Source organism: Quercus lobata, chromosome 10, assembly GCF_001633185.2.
Source record: "Quercus lobata isolate SW786 chromosome 10, ValleyOak3.0 Primary Assembly, whole genome shotgun sequence".
NCBI classification, from domain to species: Eukaryota; Viridiplantae; Streptophyta; class Magnoliopsida; order Fagales; family Fagaceae; genus Quercus; species Quercus lobata.
This window is the reverse complement of record NC_044913.1, coordinates 37,033,009-37,057,492: the sequence shown is the minus strand read 5'-3', so window position 1 is coordinate 37,057,492 and position 24,484 is coordinate 37,033,009. Positions and strand designations below refer to the sequence as shown.

Sequence of the window (24,484 nt, the reverse complement as noted above, 5' to 3'; positions counted from 1 at the left end):
GCTAAATGCCTATAGCAGACAAAATGATTGGTGGAAAGCGAGGGCAAAAGGGGAAATCGCCTAGACTTTATCTTGGGTATAAAAGGAATAGTACCCATGAACAAGAAAGGAACGGCAACAAGAATGAGGTAAGAACACAACATCAATCATTAGACAACGGAAAGAAATATCAACAATAGTGTGAAGAACATAGTGCCCAAGAGAATTAGATCAGTGGGTTGAAAGTGAAAGAAGAGAGAGAGGGAAAAAAAGTGAAAGGTAAGAGAGAATAGGGAGTTGAGAAAGTAGAGTATACACGGTAGACCTAACATGCATCACTAGGCAACCTTTTCCCTCCCCCATACAAAACTATACTCTTTGTCATCTCAATAAAGATGACACTTTTACTTTTTGCTACTAACATTCTCGGACTAACGGTTATTCTGCTGTTACTATATACATATAAATATATATATTTCTCTTTGTTTGAAGTGTTTGATCTTGTACACAGACTGGTTCCAAGGGAATCTCGCGGAGAGAGTCAAGCCCAACTTTCCTATCCTCTATAGAAAGCCTTAGCCCAATAGCGCAAAAAGGCACCCACAGTAATGTTAGGGGGGCTTGCGCCACCACCTGATTCTGCCCTTGGATACTTAGGATGTAGGGAGGGGTCATTAGACCAACACGATCGTTGGATAAATAAAGGTTTTATTTTCTTGTAAGTTGTAACCACTCCCCTCAAGATTCACAGGGTATAATTGCCAAACTTATATGTGACATAATTTTGGAAGCTTATACATGACTTATGCCAATTATAACTATTAATCATTAACACTATTACTGACATGTGGTTGATGGAAGATTCATGGTCTCGATATAGAATACATGTTGGTCTTGATTTTAGTCTTGAGACCACATTTTGATCTTGACATTTATTTTATATAATGTCCATTTTAACCAACACTCTGGCTGTTGATCAAGGCATCACAATCTGGTTGTTTCTTGTAGTTATATATACATTAATTGTCATCTCCTAATATAAGGTAGCATATAGCTAGAAAAACATAAGCAAATAAATCAAGATACTACACACCAAGAACCTAATCCTTGGAGTAACTGTAAACAATGTACCAATTACGAGAATTAGTAACTCAGCCTAATATGATGCATCCTTTTTTGTTACAATCTTATCAAATTCGTACTGATCCCCTTTGCTAAATAAGTTGTCAAATCATGTATTTTAATTCTTTTTTTCCTGATCTTAAACATCCAAGCAAAGGAAAAGAACCCTATTTCATTTCATTTTATTTAATTCCCTCTTAATTCTTCATTTCCTTTCCCTTCCCTTACTCAAGCTCCCAAACACAAGGTAAAGAAATCTATAGAAACTAGGAACAACTTTTATTCTATGAAGGGTTTTTTTTTTTTTTTTCCTGGAAAAAAAATCCTCTTTACTCTTCCCTGTAAATTATATCCTGAATTACAATTAGAGCAAAGAGATGCATAAGAATTTGTGTGCATAGATATGCAGCCATCATAGAAGCGCATCCTGCACTTCAGAGAGAGAGAGAGAGAGAGAGAGAGAGGGGATATTACAGCATGGAGGGCAAAAATAAAGCATCGTTGCCTACAATTACAATTACAACTCTAGCTCACATCATAAATACTGAAAATAGCACACAAAGTCACTCTGGAAACTTGAGCAGCAATCCCCAATCCACAAGTGTGTAACTGCCTAACTGGATCGCACATAAGCAGATCCTCTCTTTTGCTATAGAACAAAATGTATCTTACTTGCTAAAGAATATACCCCTCTTCTTTCCTTTCCTTTTCTCAACAGCCTGCAAAACACATTAAAATATGTAAAGGATAATTTAAAGTAATAATTTATAAGTATAATCTCTTATCCAAGGTCAGAAGCATACATATCAACTATTTAACACACCTAAATGATTAACATGTGAAACAATTATGAAATCCTTAGTATATATTTCTCAGCAAATATAGAAAATTTAACCATTCTTTATATCACAACTTTAATGCCTTTTTATAGGTAAGAATAATTTATTAAAGAAAGGCTACTTCATTTACAAAGGACACACAGAAGCCTAATGAATTACAACATGAAAGAATTATATACAAAATGGCAATGGCTTTATAACAATGCAATAGAATTGCTATTTGTAAAGGACCAAGCACGAGACCACTCATAAGGAACAAGTGAAGGTTAGTACTTTCCACATCTTCGAAAGTGCACCAATTGCGTTCCTTCCTTACAGTCCAAATTAAATATAACAGAACAATGTTCCAAATATCCGATGAATAGTTGAATACTTGCCAACCCAATTTCTCCATCCAAATATAAGGTTGACCGTTTCCAGCCCACTAACTCCAAAGAATTCTAAAAACAAAGGTCCACAAATCAAATCTCTCAACATATATCTGGATCTTGGTATATGTCCAGATTGTCCAATATTCAAATCCAGAACAGGCTCAGATTAATCTCAACAAACAAATTTGTCCATATTAAATCATACGATTGTTCTGAACTGCTCTTTTCCATGTTTGAGCAGAGCCTGTTGGGAATCGGACAATAAATTGCAAACTCTTAGGTACATTGGAGGGGGAAAAAGGATGGAGATGAATGTATTATTTATCCTACCCTGATTGCAGTCAGCATTGAAAACCAGATTATGTAATACTTCACATTAGTTATTCATCTACCCACAAAAACAGAAATAAGAACACAGCCCCAAGCACATAGACATTTGTACAAAGATATCAAAAATAAATATTTCAGCAGTTTTTAGGTTTAATGGAAATAAATCTGAGCACAATATAGTGGGAAGATTTTTGAATGGTGCCTACATGGTTTTTGGTGTTTATAAAGCCAATCAGTAAGGCGAGATGGAGTACAAAAAAATCTCTCTCAAGATAAATCTAATGAGTTTAAGAATGTCTGAGAATCTCTTTGTGTGCTATCCTCTCTTTATCTCTTACAGTCTCACCTTCTGTTCTCTTTCTCAACATTTTATTTCTTCTCCTCTCCACCATTAATTTCTCCCCTTTTATCTCTCAATTTGAGACTAGGGCATGGCCTCCCTTCTCTTGCCATCTTTCTATCCTCTCTCTCTTCATAGTTGGCAACAGTTTCAGAGAGAAACATAATGGTACCCGAAGAAACTGACATCCAGCAGCAGCATCTCCTAGTGTAAAAGGAATAAGTCCCTTGTATTTCATGCAAAGGAGATCAAGACACAGTCCCAACTCTAAAGGAAAAGATGTAGGTCACCCTAGAAAGACTACATAAGGGGCCTTAGCAAGTCTATACATTCTTTGATTTAATACCCTGTAAGATCAATATCACAATCTATAAGGTCTGCAAGTTCTACACCTAAGAAATACCTGATTTGGTACGTGCAAATATACATACATCCACATTTGAAAATTAATGCACACAAATATAAATGCCACACGCACAAACAAAGATACATCTACATTCTAAGAAATGGTATATCGAAGTATAAGCAAAGAATAGCAGACAAATTTGCTGTTCTGCATGGACAAAAGTCAAAGTTCCATGTCAGTTATACCCAGGCAAGAACCACTAGAAAATGAAAAATCATACCCTTCGGATGAATAATCTCAAGGTGAGCACAATTGTATCTCTAAAACTGCAGCAGGAAGAGGGGGAAAAAGGATAAAAAGTCAGTCAAGATATTTGTTAAGTAGGAAAAAAAAATCACAATAAACAGATAAGAACAATTCCAAATTATAAAGAGAAGCTTCTGAAACAGAGTAAAACATCAACGAAGGTGAAGCAGGTTGAGAAGCAAGCTACCCCTAATTACTCAAGAACTTAATTTGGAGCTATTCTCAGGAGGCAAGATAAATATTCCCTGCTTACTTTAAATATAATATAATATACCAAGCAACCAACACATGAAAAATGAGAGTTTAAAAAACTGACCAATTTTGATTTTTTTTTTTGGTGAGGGGAGAGGAGGCCATGAGCCCACACTATTGAGAGGAGAGAGAGGGGGGGGGGGGGGGGGGGGGGGGGGGGGAGGTGCTAATAGATCTTATATATAATAAAAAAAACCACCCAAATTCAACCTCCACCTTAGGGTGGGGGACGCTGGCAATCCCATAAATACCTCTCTATGTTTTTAATGCAAAAAAACATAGATTAGTTTGAATGATTCAGATATATAAAAATACTATGATTAGAGTTAAAAACAGGTGGAGCCCCAACAACCTCGATGGGCATGACCATTATGATGGCTTATCTCAAATAAGATATGTAATAGTAATTACATAAGACGGGTTTAAGTATTTATATGTGATAATAAATAATTAAAATGTTATTATGTATTGCTTTTACAAGGGAAAGATGTGCCATTTGTAGTGGCTTTATCTTAACTATTGGGAAAAAAAATCATTAATACTGGAATTAAGTGGAAAAATTATCAAATTTAATATATGAACACATAGTTAATATTCTTTGGACAAACTTTAGCTACAAAATTGGTTATAGTCTTAGGCTACAACCTTACTCAATATCTTTTTATTGAAGGTGAATTTTGACAAATCCACCATTGGATCACATCTTTTTCTTATATTCTTCATAGCTATGTCATCAATAAATTGCTTAAATTACAAGTTTTTGTAGTTTAAAATCATGCATAAAATATGAACTTATAGATCATAAAATAAATAATATCCAATTGACACCAAATTTGACAAGTGTATTAAGAGCGTAAAGAACATGCAATTCAACGGTTAGATTTCCAAAATATGTAGTAATTTTTATTTTATTGAGTAAAGTTGTAGCCTTAAGGTTCAACTAATTTTGTAGCTAAACTTTGTTCATATCTTTTATTTCCAACTTTCCCATTCCATATTTTATGTCATATTACTTTAGCATCCAAGTTACCTCTAGCCACAAAAACTTACTTATTTTTTTTGTTTGTTTGTTTGGGGTGGAGATAAAGGATTTTTTCAATTGCAATAAAAAATTGTGATTTTGTACTTCACTGCAGAGATTGGATTTTTTATAAAGTTAGAAATTTTGTACAATACCTGGATACCGGCCGGTATGGCCAAAATTATCATACCCAGTAAGGTTAACCTAGGAAGCACGGACACGGGCAAAGGTATGACACGGCGACAAGAATTTAAAAAAAAAAAAATTTATAACTAGACAAGGCTGGACGGCACTCCGAATGAAGTGTTTGTGCTTCCTAGTAGTTAACCCCCTTGAAACGTACTGGATTAAATATCAGAGTATTTCAACTTATTTTAGCAGTTTCAGTCAATTTTGCTCATTTTGGCCTAAATGAGAATTTTGGACTCATACAAGATTTACATTTTTTTTTTTTTTTTTGTAATTTTTGAAATTAAAGAGGATACTTTTGGTATATGCTTGCCTGGCCTTAGTTCTATGGTGTTGCCACCAGTGTTTGTAAAAGCATCTAGCAGACATTAGCTCATAGGCCTCTTAAAGCCTAGGCGTGATTGAAGTGAAGTGCATATTTTTCAAATTAAATATCTAATAACCTTTAAGAAGACATGTCTGTAACATATAATAATAGAAATTAAAAACTCAAAATTTGTATATTTTACCTATTAGGTACGCGCAATTGTATAATGTTTGTAAGTTCAAATTTTACTTATGTTATTTCAATTCTTAAAATTTTATATAGTTAATTAAAAAAAATTATCAATGGACAATGTCGCAGTAATCTAGTTGTAGAAAGTTTAAATATAACATAATTCTCTAGTGCTTTATATAAATACATAACCATGATCAAATAATGTATATGGTTCAATCAACATACATCTGAAAATTAAAGACCAAAAGGCACAAGAATAGTAATTAATCTTGTTTGTATATTTTGACATGTAAATAAAAATTGTTTGTGTAACACAACACCTTAAGAATAATGGTTGTATGGTAAATCATTGGTTCATGTCATTTCTTTCAAGATCAAGCAATTAATTTTGATGATTCATATCTTTTTTAGCGGTAAAATAAAAAAAGTGCACCTCAACCTGCTTTGTGCTTCTTCAAAAAGCACCAAAAATGCATGCCCAAAGCATGCTTCATTAAGTGAGCTTTTTTTTTTTTTGCCCAAGCAAAGTGCTCAAACCTTGGGGCTTCGAGCTTTGAGCTTGAAGCGAACCTAAGCATGCTTTTAACAACACTGGTTGCCACTAGCTTCCACCATGTCCTCAGCCCTCCCTCTCTATCAAGTAGTAATTTTGAATCAACCTGACTAGGTTTCATGAGTGTTTCTGTTATCAATGCAGGTATGCTTGAAAGAAGCTTTGGAGCTTAGGTTGACCTGGTGGGGGAAGCTGTTAAGAGCTTTGAAATGGTTTGGTGGTGGAGCAGTGGTGGTGGAGAATTTTGATTTTGCTAACTGCTTTCTGAAATAATTTTTGGCAGCGCAGAGGAACAAATCACAGTAGGAAAAGGAGCTTTGATTTTGCAAATCTTTGGATCTTTGGGAGGTAACATTTCAGCTGTTTCTGAAAGGATTAACATGCAAGTGGCTGTTGGTGTTGGGGGTCATGTTGACAAAGATGTGCATTGAGCCATCTGTCTGATGGTTTGCGTAGGTTAGTAGATTGATATGAGTGATAAATAATTGGCTACCTATTTGCAATGCTTGGTGGAGATGGTCTCTAGTTTTATTTGTCCCTTGTGTGTATATTTGTATGTGTTCCTAAATTCCCAATGCGTCTTTATTGAGATTATTATTTTATCCCTACTTTTTTCTTTATATTTATGTATTAGCCTAATTATGACAAACACACACACACACACACATATATATATAGAGAGAGAGAGAGAGAGAAAGTATGTAAAACTTAGTTTATAAGAAAAATAATGCGAAGGATGAAAACAGGAGTTAATCATCAACTTCACATAAGGCATCCATCATATCCTTGTATAAGTGCAACAAAAAGGAAAAGTTATATCAATTTTAAATCAGTAAATAATCACTTGGTGCATTTCATGGTTTTATGAAATCTCCATCAAATACAATATGATCAAAGAAAAAGAAACAGTATGAGAAACACTTGTTACGTACCAGCTAACATCAGTTGAGTTGCTATCTGCTCTTAAGAGATGCTCAACACCACCAGACCCAATAATTAAAAATTCTGCAGTAAGTCCATAGGGAATTGTAACCTACAAAAAGGAAAAAGAATGAAATAAGAATGAATAAATACCCACAACTTTATAGAACAACAGCAACAACAAATCTTTAGTCCCAAAACTATGGGGTCAACTATAGCTCCTCAACAAACTAATCAGGGTTGTTCACATGTAATATTCAATTACACCCTAAATTATTCTATAAAAAAAGAGTATACCTGTTATGACCCGGGTGCTGGATAAGTTATTTGAATTTAGTTTAGTGATAGAATAAATCTTCCTAGATTAGATTAGTATTGTTATTTATTTTTATTCAAATTAATTCCTATGTTTTAGGATTTTTTGATGAGGTTATCTCATCCTTGGCTATTAATGTACGTTGAATGCATTAATGAGAATTAAGCAGAAAATTAACCAAAAATGTCTATTTCATCTCTCAAGTTCAGGACATTGGTCATCTCAAATTGACTATCTTTTATATTCAATAAATTATCCGGTTTCACAATAACACCACTAACAGCCTGTTTTGAAATCTTAAAAACAAGAATTCAATTCCATTGGAATTTGACTTGATCATTGTGGAATTGATGTAATTCAAATGGGGAACTGATTTTGAACAGTATAAAAGTAAATCAGACCAGAATAGGTTGGATTAGAGAAGAATTCAATTCCTATGTTCCACTAGTGGTCCATGTTTTTCCCTAATTGATACAGATCCTCTCTCTCACATACCCAAAAACACATCTAGTCTTTCTCATTTTTTAGTTCTTTATGTTTTTAACTATTTATTTTGTTATGGTAGCCTCGGAAAAATGCTGAACACAAAGAAAATGGGAGGATTTTATCACACTAATGGTCATGGCTGTCATTTACATCTGTATATAGGGATGTTGGTAAAAAATTAGAATGACTAACTCAATTAAGTTCCTTTCTAGTTCTAAACAGCACAAGTGGATTAAATCGAATGCCAGAGTTGGTTTCAAAGAAGACTTAAAAGGATTCTCTTATAAGATTGAAATTACAATCCTTTACAAATAATTCTCTTTTTTACAAATAGCACATACGTTGGCCAATGAGATCTAACTCAAATGGCACTACCTCCCTTTGTAAGAGTTAGGTAGATGGTGAGGTCATGGGTTTAAGAGCCACAAGGTGCATGAGTAATTTACCAATAAAAAAATAGAACATAAGTTAGGTAAACTAAGAACTGTTGGAAAATAATTCCAATAGTGGAAGAAGCTGGTCAATCATATTAGTTATTGACACTTGATAATGATATGAGATACAAAATAAATGAGATCCCATAACTATGCAGTAGTATCAAGGAAGACCAATATCAAAATGCAGTGAACTTTAGACTGTATTGTATAGAATTAATCGGCCCCAAGTTATTGAACTTGATTGAGTTTACTACGGTATGGGTTGTAAAGTAATCATTATAATTCCTATTTTCTTGAATGTTGTCCATGTTCATATGCACCAATTGACACCAAATATCTTATTAGTATATAATACACTAATTTCCTTCACAAACCAAGGAAAATAGGATATTGACCTAACCAGGCTATGAAAGCCTTGTTTCAAGGTACTGGCCAAGCTCTTAATACCCTCAAAAAGATTAAGCAAGTAAGGAATCATACATCTGTGGAGGGCGAAAACTTTTCAGAGGCTACAACACCACTTGGTCCACTACACTTGATATTGTAACCTTCCCTCTTTATGGACAAGGTAGCTGGTTCCCATATATCAAGATATCCTGTCTGTAAAAAAATTATTTATAAAAATTGGTTTAAGCTTCAGAAAACAACAGTTTAAAACCAAAAAAAAAAAAAAGGATTTAAGAACTCAATATTAACATACTGGAAACAAAGAATGACAAAATGGGGTTTTTCATTGAAGCCATACCGAATAGGATACTCTATATGAAGCATGACCACTATAAAGAGTCTTCTCAATGTGGTTTTGCATCTCAGGATCTGTAAACAAGTTGAAAAAAATGGTATGCCTTTAGCTTTGCAATATATTATACCACAAGAACCAAGCAATTTATTACCCTGAGAGTCTCAATGACAACTATATGTCCAAAAACATTCGAAATATGCTAGCACATAGTAGAATTAAATTCTAGTCAACAAGAGAAATAAAACATCAAACAGACACAGAGGCTATCTCGTCAAATGTGAAGGAATAAGGAAAACAAATCAAAGAATTATAATGTAGGATACCCACAACAAAAGAAGACATCCATCCTTTTTTAACAACCTTTAAAAAATATATATATATATATATAAATAAATAAATAAAAAACACCCTACATCAGTTGTAGTTACTTCCACAAAGGAACGTCACTTGAAGTTAAATTTGAATAACCTTGGTTCAATTTTCCAATTCCGCAGTGAGACAACCAAGGAAGAATTCGCCACCAAAGAAATAATTAACCAAGCAAAGTCCCAAACTAGGAAACAAGATGGACTTGAACTCTAATTTGTCTTTCCATTTAGTATACCTTGGCCACCAGTTTGAGAGGCAGAATCATGATGTGATATAAAACACAAAAGGAGGAAGCAAACCAGATACAATATGGTAATCATGAGGTCTCATGTGAAGCTCTAGAGTTAGGTGCTTGTAAGATATTGAGCCCTTATGATATCTAGCTAGGAAGCACAGACACTTCATTTGGGGTGCTATCCACGTGTCGTACCCATGTCATACTAGTGTCATACCCGCCATGTCATTAAATAATTTTTCAAAAATTGCTCGTCGCCGTATCACATCCGTACCCATACCCATGTCTGCGTCTGTGCTTCCTAGATATCTAGTACACATTACACAGTTTGACCATACTAATGAAACTGGAAAATACTAAAAAGAGTCTATGAGGTATTGAAAAACTAAACTAAAAACTCATATACTGATGATATTACCTCAATGATGGGAAACCTATTCCTGAAAATGGGATGTTTGGTATGCTGAATAGATCCTATAATGGAAAAGTAATAGTTCTTCAATCGTTTGGTTACACTTTCATTATAAGGAATGGCTATTCACCCTCACTGCCTAGCCTATTCCTCATTTTTAAGGAATAGCCATTCCTTTTAAAAATTAGAGGAATAACTATTAAGTGAACTGCCATAATAGCTTCATAATATAAAATCCTTATAAACACCTTATCTCTCTCTCTCTCTCAAGTTCAAAAGGAAAAAAAAAAAAAAAAAAAAACTCTCACACAGACCCCTACTTAGCTCCATCAACCTTCACGGGTGGCATACCACACTGAATTGAACCATGGAAGCACCATCTTGTGGATATGAATAAAACAAAAGAGCTCTACTGGAGTTTGATGAAAACAGACCCCTACTTCTTAGCTCCATCAACCTTCATGGCTGGCATACCACACTGAATTGAAACATGTCAGCACCATCTTGTGGATACGAATAAAACAAAAGAGCACTACTGGAGATTGATGAACTAGTCAACCAAAGCAGTGACCAACCTGAACTTGAATATTTGAGACTCCATGGTGCCTTTCAGATCTAAAAATTCCACAGTTCACGGTTGGCAATAGTTCCATCTAAAATGGAGTTCGTGTAGTTTGCCTTTAACCCAAGAGATGGGATTTGTGATGGTAATGGTGACTTGGTGTTAAATGAATTTCATATTTTTTGGATTGGAGTTGGGTCTTAATAAGATGGTGGAAATACTTTTGGATTTGGTGATATGAGTATTGGTGGGCTTGTGATAGAGCAACTTTTTCTTAGGTGCTAAAACTTTGTTGATACAACAAACCTTAGTCCCAAATTGAATCCTCAACAGATTAGTTAGGGTCAAACACATGTATACTTATCCTCCATTCTATTCCATCTAATGTCATACTAAAACTTCATTATTATTTTTTTTTTAATTATTTTTTATAATTATCATACTTAAACTTTGTTGATATAGAGGACATATTTCATGTGCACAAAACACTCCTAAAGAATTACACGTGAAAAGAAAAGCCATCGATGAAACCTACAACAGATTTCGCATTGCTTGTGCCTATGTTTTGGGACAACTTGAACAACAATGTCAAGAATCCAAATTTCAGCTCAATAACAAATAGCTCCATACCATTAAATGTTCAGCTATTCGTCTCCCTCCATATAGTCCACATTAAGCAAAGAGGAGTTGCGTTCAATACAAATGAACTCCCATTCTTTCCATACAAACTTAATTATTTATTAATCTTTTCAATTGTTAATATTTAGAAAAACACTAGAATTATCAGATAAAATATTAATGTCCTTTTAAATGAAGGATTTATCAATTTTTAAAAGGGGGAATGAAAATTGAGGCCTACAAAAGTTAATAAAATCTTAATGAATACAAAAATTATAAAGATATTTTAGGAAATTAAATTAAAATATTATCTTGTTCCAACATTTGTCATGTCATATCAAACACATGAATGAGAATAGTTATTGCGCTACAATAGTTTCCATTACCAATGATTCCCAAATGTGCCCAAAATGCATTTTCTAGATCCATTTTTTTCTTCGTAAACAAATACTATGTTTCAAAAATGTTTTAGAGGAGATTCTCCTAAACTTCTTTAATTGATTTAGAAACGGGTCCTGTATATATATACAAACAAGTATCATTAAGCAACCAAACAAGTGACGGGAATACAAAACCTATGTCAACTATTAGGGGAAAAAAATTACAATATAAAACATAGAAAAGCTCAATAACAAAATCAACAAAATTAGACAGACAAGACACTCCAGATGATGCCTCCCCTCCCCCTTCCTTTTCCTGGGAGTACTAGAAAATTTAGGAAACCAGGCAAAAGCACAGGAATTGATAAGCACCCCAATAAAAAGAATCAGGGGAAAGCAGTGCAAAAGTAAAACATAGTTCAAAAAATAAAGGAGAACCATGCAAGACTTGATTCATCAGATTATAATTACTTACCACAAGTGATCCTTTTGTGGTCATTAGCAAAAACCTTAACAAGCTCTCCCTGCATTCACAAAGAAAAAGGTTATGATCGATCTACTAAAATTGTCTATACATCTAGAATTTTTTTTTTATAAGTTAAACAAGCAGTAGAACTTTTGCAACCACCAAATGCCCAGATGTGTAATATACACCAGTTTGGAGAGTATATAAGTATATTCAAGGGAGAGAACATTGGCTGACTTCATATTTTACAGAGAACAACTAAAAATAGTTACTATTATGAATAAGATAGAATACCATAATCAATACCCACTCCGTCCCAACATAAATGTCTTTTTTTTTTGGGTGGGGTGGGGGGAGTAAAAGGGGAAAAGAGAAACAATACCTTGCGCTTCCTGTTGTCCAGAGGCTGCACTTCAATAGCAAGGTATGTTTCAACATCATCAGCTGTGACAAGATAGTTTGGTTGCTTTGCTCCTGTCACCAGAAACAACATAAGACCCACATATCTAGATAAGGATGGTAATACAACACACAAAACCAGTGAGCTCAAGGAAAACAAAAAAGATACCATCAATGTAATTAACAGATCCATCTTCCATGTGCCGTACCCACTGGCAGTAAAAAATAAAAAATAAAAAATAAAAAAATCACAAGATTATAGATTAGTATTTGCATCACATCTAAGTATTCCACAATATTATGTGTTTCATGGTGCATTTAGGAAATTTCTGTAACCAAATCCCATAAAATGAGATGAGAGATTCAAAGAAAAAGATCCTGAAAAGGCACCTCAAAGTTACAACTGGTTGTCCCATTAATAGAATATCCACATGCCTGGAGCTCCTTTCCTGGAACAGCTTCGCCTGAAATTTGAAGGCCCTCTATTGCTGGTAATGGATCATCATCTGCAGCTGCATATAGAAATCTAATCAGTTTCAAATAGCCAACAGCAGTGCTGAGACGTAGCAGCAAAACTGAAAGTAAAATAAAGTTACCCTCAGAAAACGATGAGGAAGGTTCTTCAAGCACGGGTGCTAGATAAGGAGAATACGAGGAGCCAGGATCATCAATTGTGGTTGCGTAAGGTGAGTTTCCTGAACTCCAATTTGCTGAAGATTCTCTTTCATTCTGGTTTCCCTCTGATTCTGGATCATCCATCTCACGGTTGCTGACTGGTTCACGAAATGTGACCTGTTTGCTGGTGATTTCTTCACCATAACGTGCTGCATGTACCTCACTTTGAGTAACAGCAAGCTGCCCATGTATACCACGGGCTGCTGGAATCCTGCAAGACAAGCAAGACACTTGAGCAGGACAACACAGTTATATGATAAAAAAAATACAGATGCAGCACTTGCCATGCAATCATCATGATGCACTGACAATCAGTACATAACCTCACAATAAATCCAAGAAATGCAAGCTTGTTTTACTAGGCGAATATAAATTAGTTGTTAAAGGTAACAAAGGGAAGAGATTACACAACAGTGGAGGGAACAATGAGACATGGACAGCAAGATCCATCATCGAAATCATCCTTAATTGAATTAATTATCCAGAAGTAAATTTGTAAGAACGAACAGCCAAGATAAGCTACTATGTGCTGAGAAAGCCATCTTTAATATGCTAAAAAATGTTCGACCTTCCAGTTTTATCTTGCAATCAAGGAAAATAAATTTTCAAAAAGTAGCAATCATCTAGAAGCTCAAGCAAACCAACACAGGACATTCAGAATATAAAAACAAGAACATTCATCATCTTCTTATGTGAAAACCAGGAAATTCCAAATAATCCATATTTGAGCTCCAAAAATGAGATACTTGAATCTTTAAGCACAGAGAGTCTGTTAAGTGAGATCCAAACCATCTCTACTATGTGATGTACTAACAGTCAAAGATATCACCCAAACTAAAACACATCTTACCAAAAAACAACCACAAAGAAAAAATTCCCAAAATGGTAGCATACATTGAATCGTTGCTAAATAACGAGAAGAATTTTGACAAAAATTGGTACTTAAAATCCCACTTCCACTCCCTACTACCATCAGTTACCTTCCAAAACACTCCCTACTATCATCCGAAACCTTTTAAGCAGTCATCAGAACCATAAAGAAATTAGACAACCTATGAGCAAAAATGTAAAATAAAATTAACAAAACTTAGATACACACACACATCCAGCACCAAGTTGTCAAAGCTGTTTCCAAAATTAGCTCCATTTCCCAGTCACAAACTTACTGCAACCTCAGTTGCCTAACTTATCTTCAAAAATATACAAGGCAGAATGTCACTACTAAAGCTATCCCAGAAACTAACATTTTGTCTGCCTCCAGATATAAACAAACCTTTATTGCAATTTGTTATAAGAAAAAAATTTCATCAAGAAGAAAATAAGGGGTGCAACCCAAGTACATGAAATACATACAAGAGAAACATCCAAAAATAAAACAAACATTTAGTGCATTACAAAGAACTAAAACAGTTGCATTCATTCGAGAACTGAGAGAAGTACAATAGTGGAGGAAGAAGGGGATTGTGAAGATAAACGCTGGATCTAGCAATAAAAGAGGTGGGGAGGGGGGAGACAGAGAAAAAGTCGTGGCAGTGGGGAATCTCTTTTTATCTCTCCCCTTTCTCTTGTTTAGGATAAGTCAAAATACACAAAGCTCTCACCATATATTATATATAATCATTCTCATTACACCTTTAACATGAGCCTTTTTAAAGGGCTTATCTACCAAAAAAATTTCAAAAAATAAAAAATACAAGCCCAATCCGTTTTATGCATAAAATAATAGAATACAATTTTTACAAGAAAATCATTCCACTTCTTTTTGTTCTTGAATCCCAGCCTAGCTAGAAGTTTCACATAGCGCCCATACTCTGACTTTACTACAAATCCACTGATTTTTTTTAATATAAATAAAAATCATTGGACTAAAAATGCAAAATACATCTTGTTTAGATATTCAAGTTTAAGCTACCTATGAATTCTAAGGAAAAGGAGGATATGAAATAACCATAGTGGATACATTGGATGGACATTAAGTGGTTGATATTATCCTCCCGGGACATGAACTTGTTTCAAAGGGAGAATCAGTCCAACTTGATCAACCATTAACAAGTAATCCTAACGTATGTGGATTTGGTCAGGGGGATGCAGAAATAGTCCTTCAAGATCCATTGCGTGTCCAAGGCCTTTTGTTTTTCTTGGCATCTGTTATTTTAGCACAAATATTTTTGGTTCTTAAAAAGAAACAGTTTGAGAAGGTTCAATTGTCCATAATGAATTTCTAGATTGTGGATTTATTAACATAAAGTTAGTAAAAAGAACCAATTCCCGTTGGCAATTATATAATTATGTATGATAAAAAAAAAAATGATACACTGATACACTAGTTGCATCAAAAGAAACTAAAAGATTTAGTTAATAATTGGCACGGGGGAGGTGGAGGGGGAGGGGGGGAGACCACAAAAGGTGCTAAATTAAACAATCTTATTATTATTTTTTTAACAAGTAAAGCACTTCCAAGTGCAAAGGTTGTGTACAATCAATAAAATCCATTATTATTACAACAATCAAGAAAATCCAACAAATTAGAGAAGGAATGAAAACTAAAAGCAGCCATCCAATCATTCAAAGTGCATAACAATACATTCAGATCCATCATACGTTGTTCAAAAACAATCATTTTATTAACTAGACAGTTTAAACAGAATACCGTTCAAGTTCTTTTTTTGACATCTTGTAACATTGACAACTTATTACAAAAACCATACTCAATAAAAGGCTACACAACACCATAAGAATGTTATGATGAATGGCTTCCAGCCTCTAAAAACATTCATGCTTAAAACAATCAAGACAAATATTACCTAATAAAGAATAAAGAACAAAGAACAAAAGGGTTTTTATGGGACAGTGTTTCTTTCACTTATTAAAGAAGAATGGAAGCAATACGTATTTGAGCTTATTAAGTGCCCAACCCACCCAGAGTTAGAGTACTCCTTTTGGGGAGTCCGCTAGGGGCTTACACTTAACCAAGATTATCCACACTCTTTTTTGATAGATCAATAACAATTCATTAGAAGCACAGGTACACCTTATATGCAAATTAAGTTTGTTTTAAGCTGATATCTTATAAAATGCAACAACAATCATACTGTAGAATCCTAGCTATCTTTGGGAGTGGTCTCGGTGTTGGGGTTTTACTGATTGTTCTTCTCTCTCTGAGTTTATGTCTTCCCTTAGTTTAGTTTCCTGATTTCTTGTTTTGCCGTGTTGTTTGTTCTTTTTTTCTTGTTGTTCATCATCATGAACAACTTGTACCTTTCTTTTCTTTTTTCTCTTTATTAATAAATTTCTGATTACCTATCAAAAAAAAGTAGAATCCTAGCTATCTTCTTATTCACAAAATGCAATTGTTATATATTTCAAATAGATTAAGGTTTTTAAACCTCTTTTTAAAATAAATAAAAAATAAGATCATATTAGTTTCAGAATCTTTTATAAGTATTGCATCAAATTTTTAACTTGAGAATAAAGGTAACAACAGAGGGAATGGTAGTGGAGTCAAACTGGCTGCCCTAATAAAAAAGGTGCCAATTAATCAATAAGAATATGTAGATATTTGATTTTGTACAGAATGTTCACAATTTGCTCTTATTAACACACATTTTTTACAACAATTCACGCATGCATCACCATTCAACATAAAAATTCATTGAGAACAGAACCCACCAACAAATGCAGATGGTTGTAATTTGTACATTCAGTTCACAGTAGCAGTCTCCATTTGACCAGGCTCACCTGCTTGCAAGAGGTGAATACCTCCCCAAGTCCTCATGTTCCAGAGTTTGTGCTGCAACACCACCCAAACCACTCTGATGGTGACTCAATGGATCCCAATCTCTGACCGTCTGAGCATCAGAAGTAGAAATTGGTATCTTTCCATGGGAATGTGTTGGTTGAGGGACCAGTTCAAGTTCATTTTTGTTCTGACAGAGAATTTATATAATTAGAAAAAGCAAGAGAGAGAGAGAGATACGTAGAGGAATAACAAGAAGGCATATGAGCATACTGAAGTTATCAACGGTGCACCAATGGTGTGGGCTGGTGATTGTGGAGCAAAATTCGGGTGATTCGCATCTGAACGCCAAGGTGTTAATTGATATTGAGACTCCTTTAGCTTTGACTATGACCAAAAAAAAAGGAACATGGTCAAGATAATCAACTTTGGAAAAAGAAAACAGAGATAGTGCTCTAGTAAAGAAACTATAGTAGTAAGATCAATTATTGTCGCCCAATAAAGGAGAGACTTTGAAACATAGTCTTCAACTTAATCAATCACTAAACACTTTGTGCCTTCAAATGTCCTCAGGTTTCTTCCTATCCATGCACCATATAAGAAGTAAGGGGACAGCATTTGATATCACTTTGGACAGGGTTTACCTCCAAACCAATTTGGAGGAAAATTCGTCCAACCCACTACGAGGTAATTCAAACAAACATCCATGTGTACCTTTAGTCACATATCCTATTTATAAGTCATGTAACTTGTTTAAATAATTTAATGAGTCATGTGATTTAATACACACAAATGGTTTTATGAATAGACACAATGGGTTGGAGGAGATTCCTTCACACCAGTTGGAGGAAAACTTTATCCTATCACTTTATTCTGGTATCTATTGAAAGAACCTTTGGATAGGGTTTACCTCCAAACCAATTTGGAGGAAAATTCATCCAACCCACTACAAGGTAATTCAAACAACCATCTATGTGTACTTTTAGTTACAAACCTACTTTAGAAGTCATGTGACTTATCTAAATAATTTAATGAGTCATGTGATTTAATACACATGGATGGGTTTATGAATAGACACATAATGGGTTGGAGGAGATTCCTTCGCACCAGTTTGGAGGAAAACTTTATCCTATCACTTTATTTTGGTATCTATTGAAGGAACCTTTCCAGCAAGTCAAAAATGCCACAACTAACCTAGGTATCATCCAAAATCCCAAACAAAGAGAAGACCGGTAACCACAATTCCTGCACAATAGCGCAATGACAAAGTCCAGTCTCCTTAATTTGCACACAGCAAGAATCAGCTACAATTTTGTTACATTCTCCAAAATTATCCACCATTAGGGTTATCATCTGAGCTGCTGTCCAACCAACACCCCCCCACCCCCGCAACCCAAAAATAAAAAACAATTTTGCTGGGACTTCAGCTTGCCAAAAGCTTCTCCAATATAAAACTAATATCTAAGCATCCCCCTCAAGGCCCAGAAGTAAGACCTAACCTCAAACTTCCAATTCCTCAGCAAACACCCAAATCCAGGATATCTTAAGCTAACATCACACAGTTTAGGTTTACTGATCAATTAAGGATCAATGCCAGATGCAACAATTCAAAACTCGAAACGGAAGATTAGCCATAAAGAATCTCAAATATAGAGAACATACCTCAGTAAGAAGGAGCTTCTCCTGCAAATGTTTGAACAAGACCTGCAATAAAGCAGAAACCTTTTTTAGAAATTTTAATAATTTCCATCAGGATTTCTTTAGTACAAGCCAAATTTTAAAAATATGAAAAATTATCCTCCATCAGAGCTCCTTTTTTTCTTTTTTTCTTTTTTTTTGGGGGGGGGTGGGGGGAGAGAGAGAGAGAGAGAGAGAGAGAGAAGGGAAGGGAGGAATTATTAAAGACCCCTCTAGAAGCAAGGATAGTTTCAGATATACATAACATCAACAAATGAAAAATACAGTGCTCCATCCCCTTTACCACCATCCACCAAATAAACTAAACAGAAAGCCAAATTTTGAGGGGAGGGGGTGTGCTTTGAAACAGTCTAAGCATCATGCCAGCATTCCCTATATTGAAAATAATATAGGCCAGATAGAATACTAGAACTTACATACAAGAGAAATATTTTTTTTAAAGCGAGCTTAGAGTGTGCCTTGAAGCAAGGCACATCTAATATGGCCCAAGGGCCAACACGTAAATATTTTAGTGGCCCTCTTGAAATGCATGCCTCCTTTGAGAGGAACACACTTTAAAGTGCACTAGCATGCAATATTACATAAATGTATGAGGAATGAAGTTAGTTGACCAGGGCTATAGCTGCACAATTAAAATCAAGGCTGAGCATAGCCATAAATTTGTCACTAGTTATATCTAGATAGAATCTAATGGTTCAGCTTTCTCTCTCTCTCTCTCTCTCTGATAAGCAATGTAAAGTTTCTCATAAAATCCTCAGTCATCCTCCTTAAAATATTAACTTTCGGCAAGTAACGCTCAGCCACCAAGCCAGTATAATCTGAGCTTGAAGCAAGTAATTCAAACTTGCTACCCCTTAAATTGATATTTAAAAAAATAAAAAAATAAAAAAAAAGGCCTTCAAATCTATTGACACAAGCTATAACTGTCCACCTTTTTGCTCCACATGATTTCATTGTTCCCTTCAATGCCAGAACAATGTTGGACTACTTAATTTGAAAAATAAGAAAAAGCCAATCTACAATATCATACAAATTCTCAAGGTTTTATACCATCACCCAAAAGAAATCTCAGCATAGAAGTTAGCACAAGTGGAAGTTACAAGAAAGACAACATTAAGTAAATGAGATGTGGATGCTACCCATAATCTCTCTCAAGCAAGGACAGAGAAGAAATCCAACTAATCTCAGAATTCCCTTTCTTTTCTTTCTTCCCTTCTTAAGGAGGTTGGAGAAAGAGAGAGAGAGAGAGGCTGTATGAGAAATTACCCTGCTAATGACAATGGTTTTCATTATCTCGCTAAAAAGATAGATTATAAATGGAACTCCTTACCTAGAATGCTTTTTTTTTTAGTAGGAGGAGATTTTATGTAAACAGAACTCTCCTAAAGAGTTATACAAAGAAAGATTATAAATGGTACACAATTACAAGAACATAAAAAATCTTCAATTTGCATATCTGTAGTAAATTAATGGATAATAATAATTCATTTGCCAGCTAAAGGTACGAGTAGTGGAAGCTTATGAATGTTCAGCACTTATACTATGGTCTACTTCAAAGATATTTACAATACGACAGAAGCAATGTCTATATCAGAAATGACAACACATAAAAATTATTTAAACTTGACCTTGACATTGCTAACAATAGACTGGGCATCAGGAACTGGTGGCTGCAGAGAGTACTCTGATAGAAGAGGCAGCAAAGACGAAACAAATGTTGATCTTTCTTGCTGTGCATCCTAACAGATATAAAATAGAAGCATAATACTTAGGTTAAATTATAAAAAAATCAGGGAAATATGACTAACAACCTAATCTGCTTTCCTAACACCATTTGTAGCATCAAATTTACATAACTATTTGAGAAAACTGATCTACAGAAGGTTTTTTTTTTTGGGGTGAGGGGGGTGATGGAATCATTAAAATAACGGAAGGTTTTGTTGACAATATAGTTGAATTTACAAACACAAAATCAACATCCACCAGGTATGAGAAAATAAGAAAAGAGAATCGTAAAACTACCTGCAATGCATAACTGAGACGTATATTTTCCTCAATTATGTCTTGTCTGTATGAGAGAGCTTTTGATGCAGCATCCACAAGGTCTTGTTGCTGCTGATCAAACGCCTAGTATCAAGACAACCAAAAAACTTTACATCAAACCCCAAACTGAAATAAGGGAAAAGGAAGGTAATAAGATTTGTAAAAAATAAAAAAATAAAAATACTGCCTACCAGGCGCATATAAGCAATGCGCTTTTCCAGAACATATTTTTCATTGCGTATTTGCGCTTCCTATCATAACATATTTAATATTAGTCACTTCAATTAGCATATAAGCGAAAACAATAAAGATGTGTAGAGGAAGAAAAGAAGAAATATACACTTGCCGTTTTTACCTTAACAGAATAATCCGCAAGATGCTTCCGTAATTGCATAATCTCCTCTTCTTGTTCCCGAATCTTGACAGCAAGATCCTACACAAATACATCTGGTCCATTAAATATTTACCTTAAAAGAAGAAAACCTATTCTTCTCTTCTAGAACTATATGAATTATACCTGCTTCCAGAGACTGCTACTATTATTAACTTCAGTCATCGGCATCAGCCCTTGTCCAGTTAAATTGAACCGTGCATCATGTTCTTCCATTTGATACCTAAGACAAACACACAACATTAATGAGTTGTTTCATCAAACTCTTTCTTGTTTTGATGTTTTACATATATTAATGAGTGAAAACAGAATAATCATCTAAGCCAAGACTTAAATATAATCACATAGTTGCATTGATGAATGAAAGCAGAATCGAAGTTGATCTTTTGGGAGGAAAATTAATGCAAGTAAGCATTTGAGTTAAATTGGGAATGGTAATGTAGATTATACCTGCCCGGAGAGAAAGGCGGTGTAGATTGCAAAGAGAAGAAGGCATTATCTGGTGGAGGCCTGATGGTGGAGGTGTTGCTTTCTGCACGACTCTGCATAGTAGTAGTAGCCTCAGTGTTTGGCTTTAAATCTTGATGGAGAATGATTGGACCAGATGGAGCAATCGACGCATTGCTCATGTTCATGTTCATGTTCATGTTCCTAAACCTATCGTCGGGAGCTGATTCATGAACCCGCCCATTCCATGTATGTCTTTGAACCATTGATTCATCTACCCTCTGCTGCAATCGTCAAAATCGAAGTTTAGTGTTATCTTTCAGAGTTCAAAGAATTTTTGTTTAACTTAAAAAAACAAAAACAAAAAACAAAAACATACATATCTGTCGAGCTCAAGAATTTTGTTTTGGAGCTCGTTCCGCAAACGAGTGTTCTCTTCAACCTGTTGTTTGATGGTAGCTTCGGCGGCTTCCACGGCTTTTATGACCTGATACAAGTTGTCGTTGTTGTTGCGATCATTATCATTATCGACGATGTTGGTGGCGGTGACGGCCAAGCCGGAGAATTTATCGGCCAATTTAACATCATCGTAGCCATTCTCCATGTCCGATTGACTAATCAAACACGAAGAGATGTTGATGTTGATGTTGGTAGGTGTAGGTCTAGGTCTAGGTCTAGGTCTAGGGCTAGGGCTAGGGTTCCAAAGAGATTTGCCTGAATCTATGTTGGGAAGTGAAAATAGTACAAGTAATACTAGTCGGCATACTACTAGTATGTATGTATGAATGAATGAATGAATGAAGATGACCTAAATAGAAGAATATTAGTAGAGAGAGAGAGAGATATGAAAGGAAATGGAGCAAATGAGATAGAGATAGACAAAGATAGATATACCCACCCACCCAAATATCAAATATCAAATATCAGAATCAGAATTAGAATCAGAATCAGAAACAATGATGTTTGTTTTGGGGGAGGGAATGGGATTCAAAGCTGGGAGGAAGAGGAAGAAAGAAGAAGAAGAAGAAGTTGGAAATTCTTAAAACAGCCTATGACTGACTGACTGACTGACTTTCAAAAGAGAAAAAATAAATGGAAGGGAGAAAATAATCGAATTTTAGTATTACTTGTAATTCTTATTCTTCTTTTTTTTATGTTATACTATTATATGTCATATCATATGATGAATTTTTTTTTTTTTTTTTTAAAGCCTATGTATGATGTCTATTGATGAGTATCGACTATTGAGAATTGAGTGCGCGTGGGTTTAGGTTATAACAACAACAATAATACCCTCTCAAAAAAAAAAAAAAAAACAACAACAACAATAATACCTTTTCAATAAAAAAAAAAAAACAATAATACATTACAGACATACATACGTTTTATAAATAAATAAAAAAAATACATTAATATCTCCAAAAAAATAATAATAATAATACATAGTAATTACTACATGCATTCAATCGACAGTAACCAAAAAAAAAAAAAAAAAACCTGTGTGTACTGTCTTGCACTGTTTTTGTCATGAACTAATGAAACATATAAATTTATTGAGAAACAAATACTTTTTTTTTTATAATCTATATATCTATATATATATATATATTAATAGCCAAAACTATTAAAAAAATCTAATTATATTTTAATTAGATTCTCAATTTTGCATTATGTGTCCATTTAATTTTTAATTTTATACCAAGTGAATTACTAAGTGTAAAAATCAAAGAATCCAAATGTAATTAGATTCTAAATTAGATTTTAATTAGAGTTTAATTTTCTGCCACATATCCATCTAAGTTTAAAATTTTTGTAGCAAGTGAATTATTAGGTGCAAAAATCAAATTTAATTTTTAATTTTGTACCAAGTGAATTACTAAGTGTAAAAATTAAAGAGTCCAAATGCAATTAGATTCTAAATTGGATTTTAATTAGAGTTTAATTTTCTGCCACATACCCATCTAAGTTTAAAATTTTTGTGGCAAGTGAATTATTAGGTTCAAAAATTAAAGAATCTAAAACCAATTAAATTCTAAATCATATATATCTATTCTATATTATTAATAATAGAATTCCCTATTTGGGTTTTATCATTTTATGTACTAAAATATCCTCACACAAATTCTTAAACTCTCTAAAATATCCCTATATATCTTTTACTTAAATAATTTTAAATTTAAAAACACAAACTAGTTAAAAGAGTAATTTACTATTTTTAAAAAAGTTTCTAAATTTTAGGTTTTTTCCTCTTTTCCAATCTGAGTTACTACTTTTAATTTTAAATTCAAATTTTTGAAATGTTATCAACTGTCACATATGGAAAGATCCTAAAAATTAGGACGTTATCTCTATCTCACTTAAAAAAAAAAAAAAAAAAAAACTCTATCTCTCTTTTGAATACTATTCCACCCATGCTTCCTAATAAAGGAGAGCAAATTTATGTTTTTGAGATTGAATACTCTTAGCATTTACTAATAAATGATTATTACAAAATAAATTATGTTTTTGTAATGAGTGCAAATTTGATAAGGACGGGATGTAAAAGACCTTATTTACACCCTCCAATACTATTATCCCATGTCAGCATTTTACTAATAAATAAATAGGACATGCTACCATGGTTACCAAAATTTCGATTTGGGTCCTACTATTCTACGACTTTACAATGTTACCTGCCCAAAACAATCCAGATCTTTTAAGGATATTTGGTAGAATCGCTATGATCATTCAAGATCGGTAGGATCGTACAATTCTAACGATCCCAAACAATTCTAATTTCTTGTAATATTCTTTAACTTGATAGAAGACTTAGTTAGATCTAAATGAAAAATAACATTCTAATACATTCTAAGATTTTTCTCTGCCCTTGGCAGTAGAACGCTCTTATCTTCCTCTGGAATGATACTTGGTCCCCTCCTGCAACACTATTACTGGTAGGGCTAATGGGGTCTCTTTTGGGGGTGGGGAAACAAACACTCTTTTTTCTCTTCATTTTCTACTCTCT

The 24,484-nt window shown here is 34.1% G+C and overlaps 1 protein-coding gene across 1 annotated transcript; it reads right to left on the bottom strand.

Moving 5' to 3' along the window:
• Nucleotides 1–1,395: 1,395 nt before the first annotated feature.
• Nucleotides 1,396–22,549, bottom strand: LOC115963607. The gene is made up of 20 exons (XM_031082675.1): nt 21,860–22,549; nt 21,484–21,764; nt 21,160–21,256; nt 20,998–21,075; nt 20,834–20,893; nt 20,622–20,726; nt 20,228–20,338; nt 18,564–18,605; nt 17,175–17,288; nt 16,904–17,091; nt 13,087–13,376; nt 12,881–13,002; nt 12,660–12,702; nt 12,474–12,565; nt 12,101–12,149; nt 9,053–9,123; nt 8,788–8,907; nt 7,080–7,180; nt 3,608–3,653; nt 1,396–1,820 (listed from the first exon to the last, which is right to left on the bottom strand). The coding sequence occupies exons 1-20, from the start codon at nt 22,082–22,084 to the stop codon at nt 1,770–1,772; spliced, it is 2,286 nt and encodes a 761-aa protein (XP_030938535.1). The 5' UTR covers nt 22,085–22,549; the 3' UTR covers nt 1,396–1,769.
• Nucleotides 22,550–24,484: the final 1,935 nt, after the last annotated feature.

What these genes read in the sequence shown, in the direction of transcription:
- LOC115963607 (XM_031082675.1), bottom strand. Translation starts at nt 22,084, where the DNA reads ATGGAGAATGGCTACGATGATGTTAAATTGGCCGATAAATTCTCCGGC. An exon ending in GCATTGCTTATATGCGCCTG is followed by an intron (nt 20,727 to 20,833) that starts GTAGGCAGTATT and finishes TCTTGATACTAG; the next exon opens with GCGTTTGATCAGCAGCAACA. An exon ending in CAACCAGTTGTAACTTTGAG is followed by an intron (nt 12,703 to 12,880) that starts GTGCCTTTTCAG and finishes TTTTACTGCCAG; the next exon opens with TGGGTACGGCACATGGAAGA.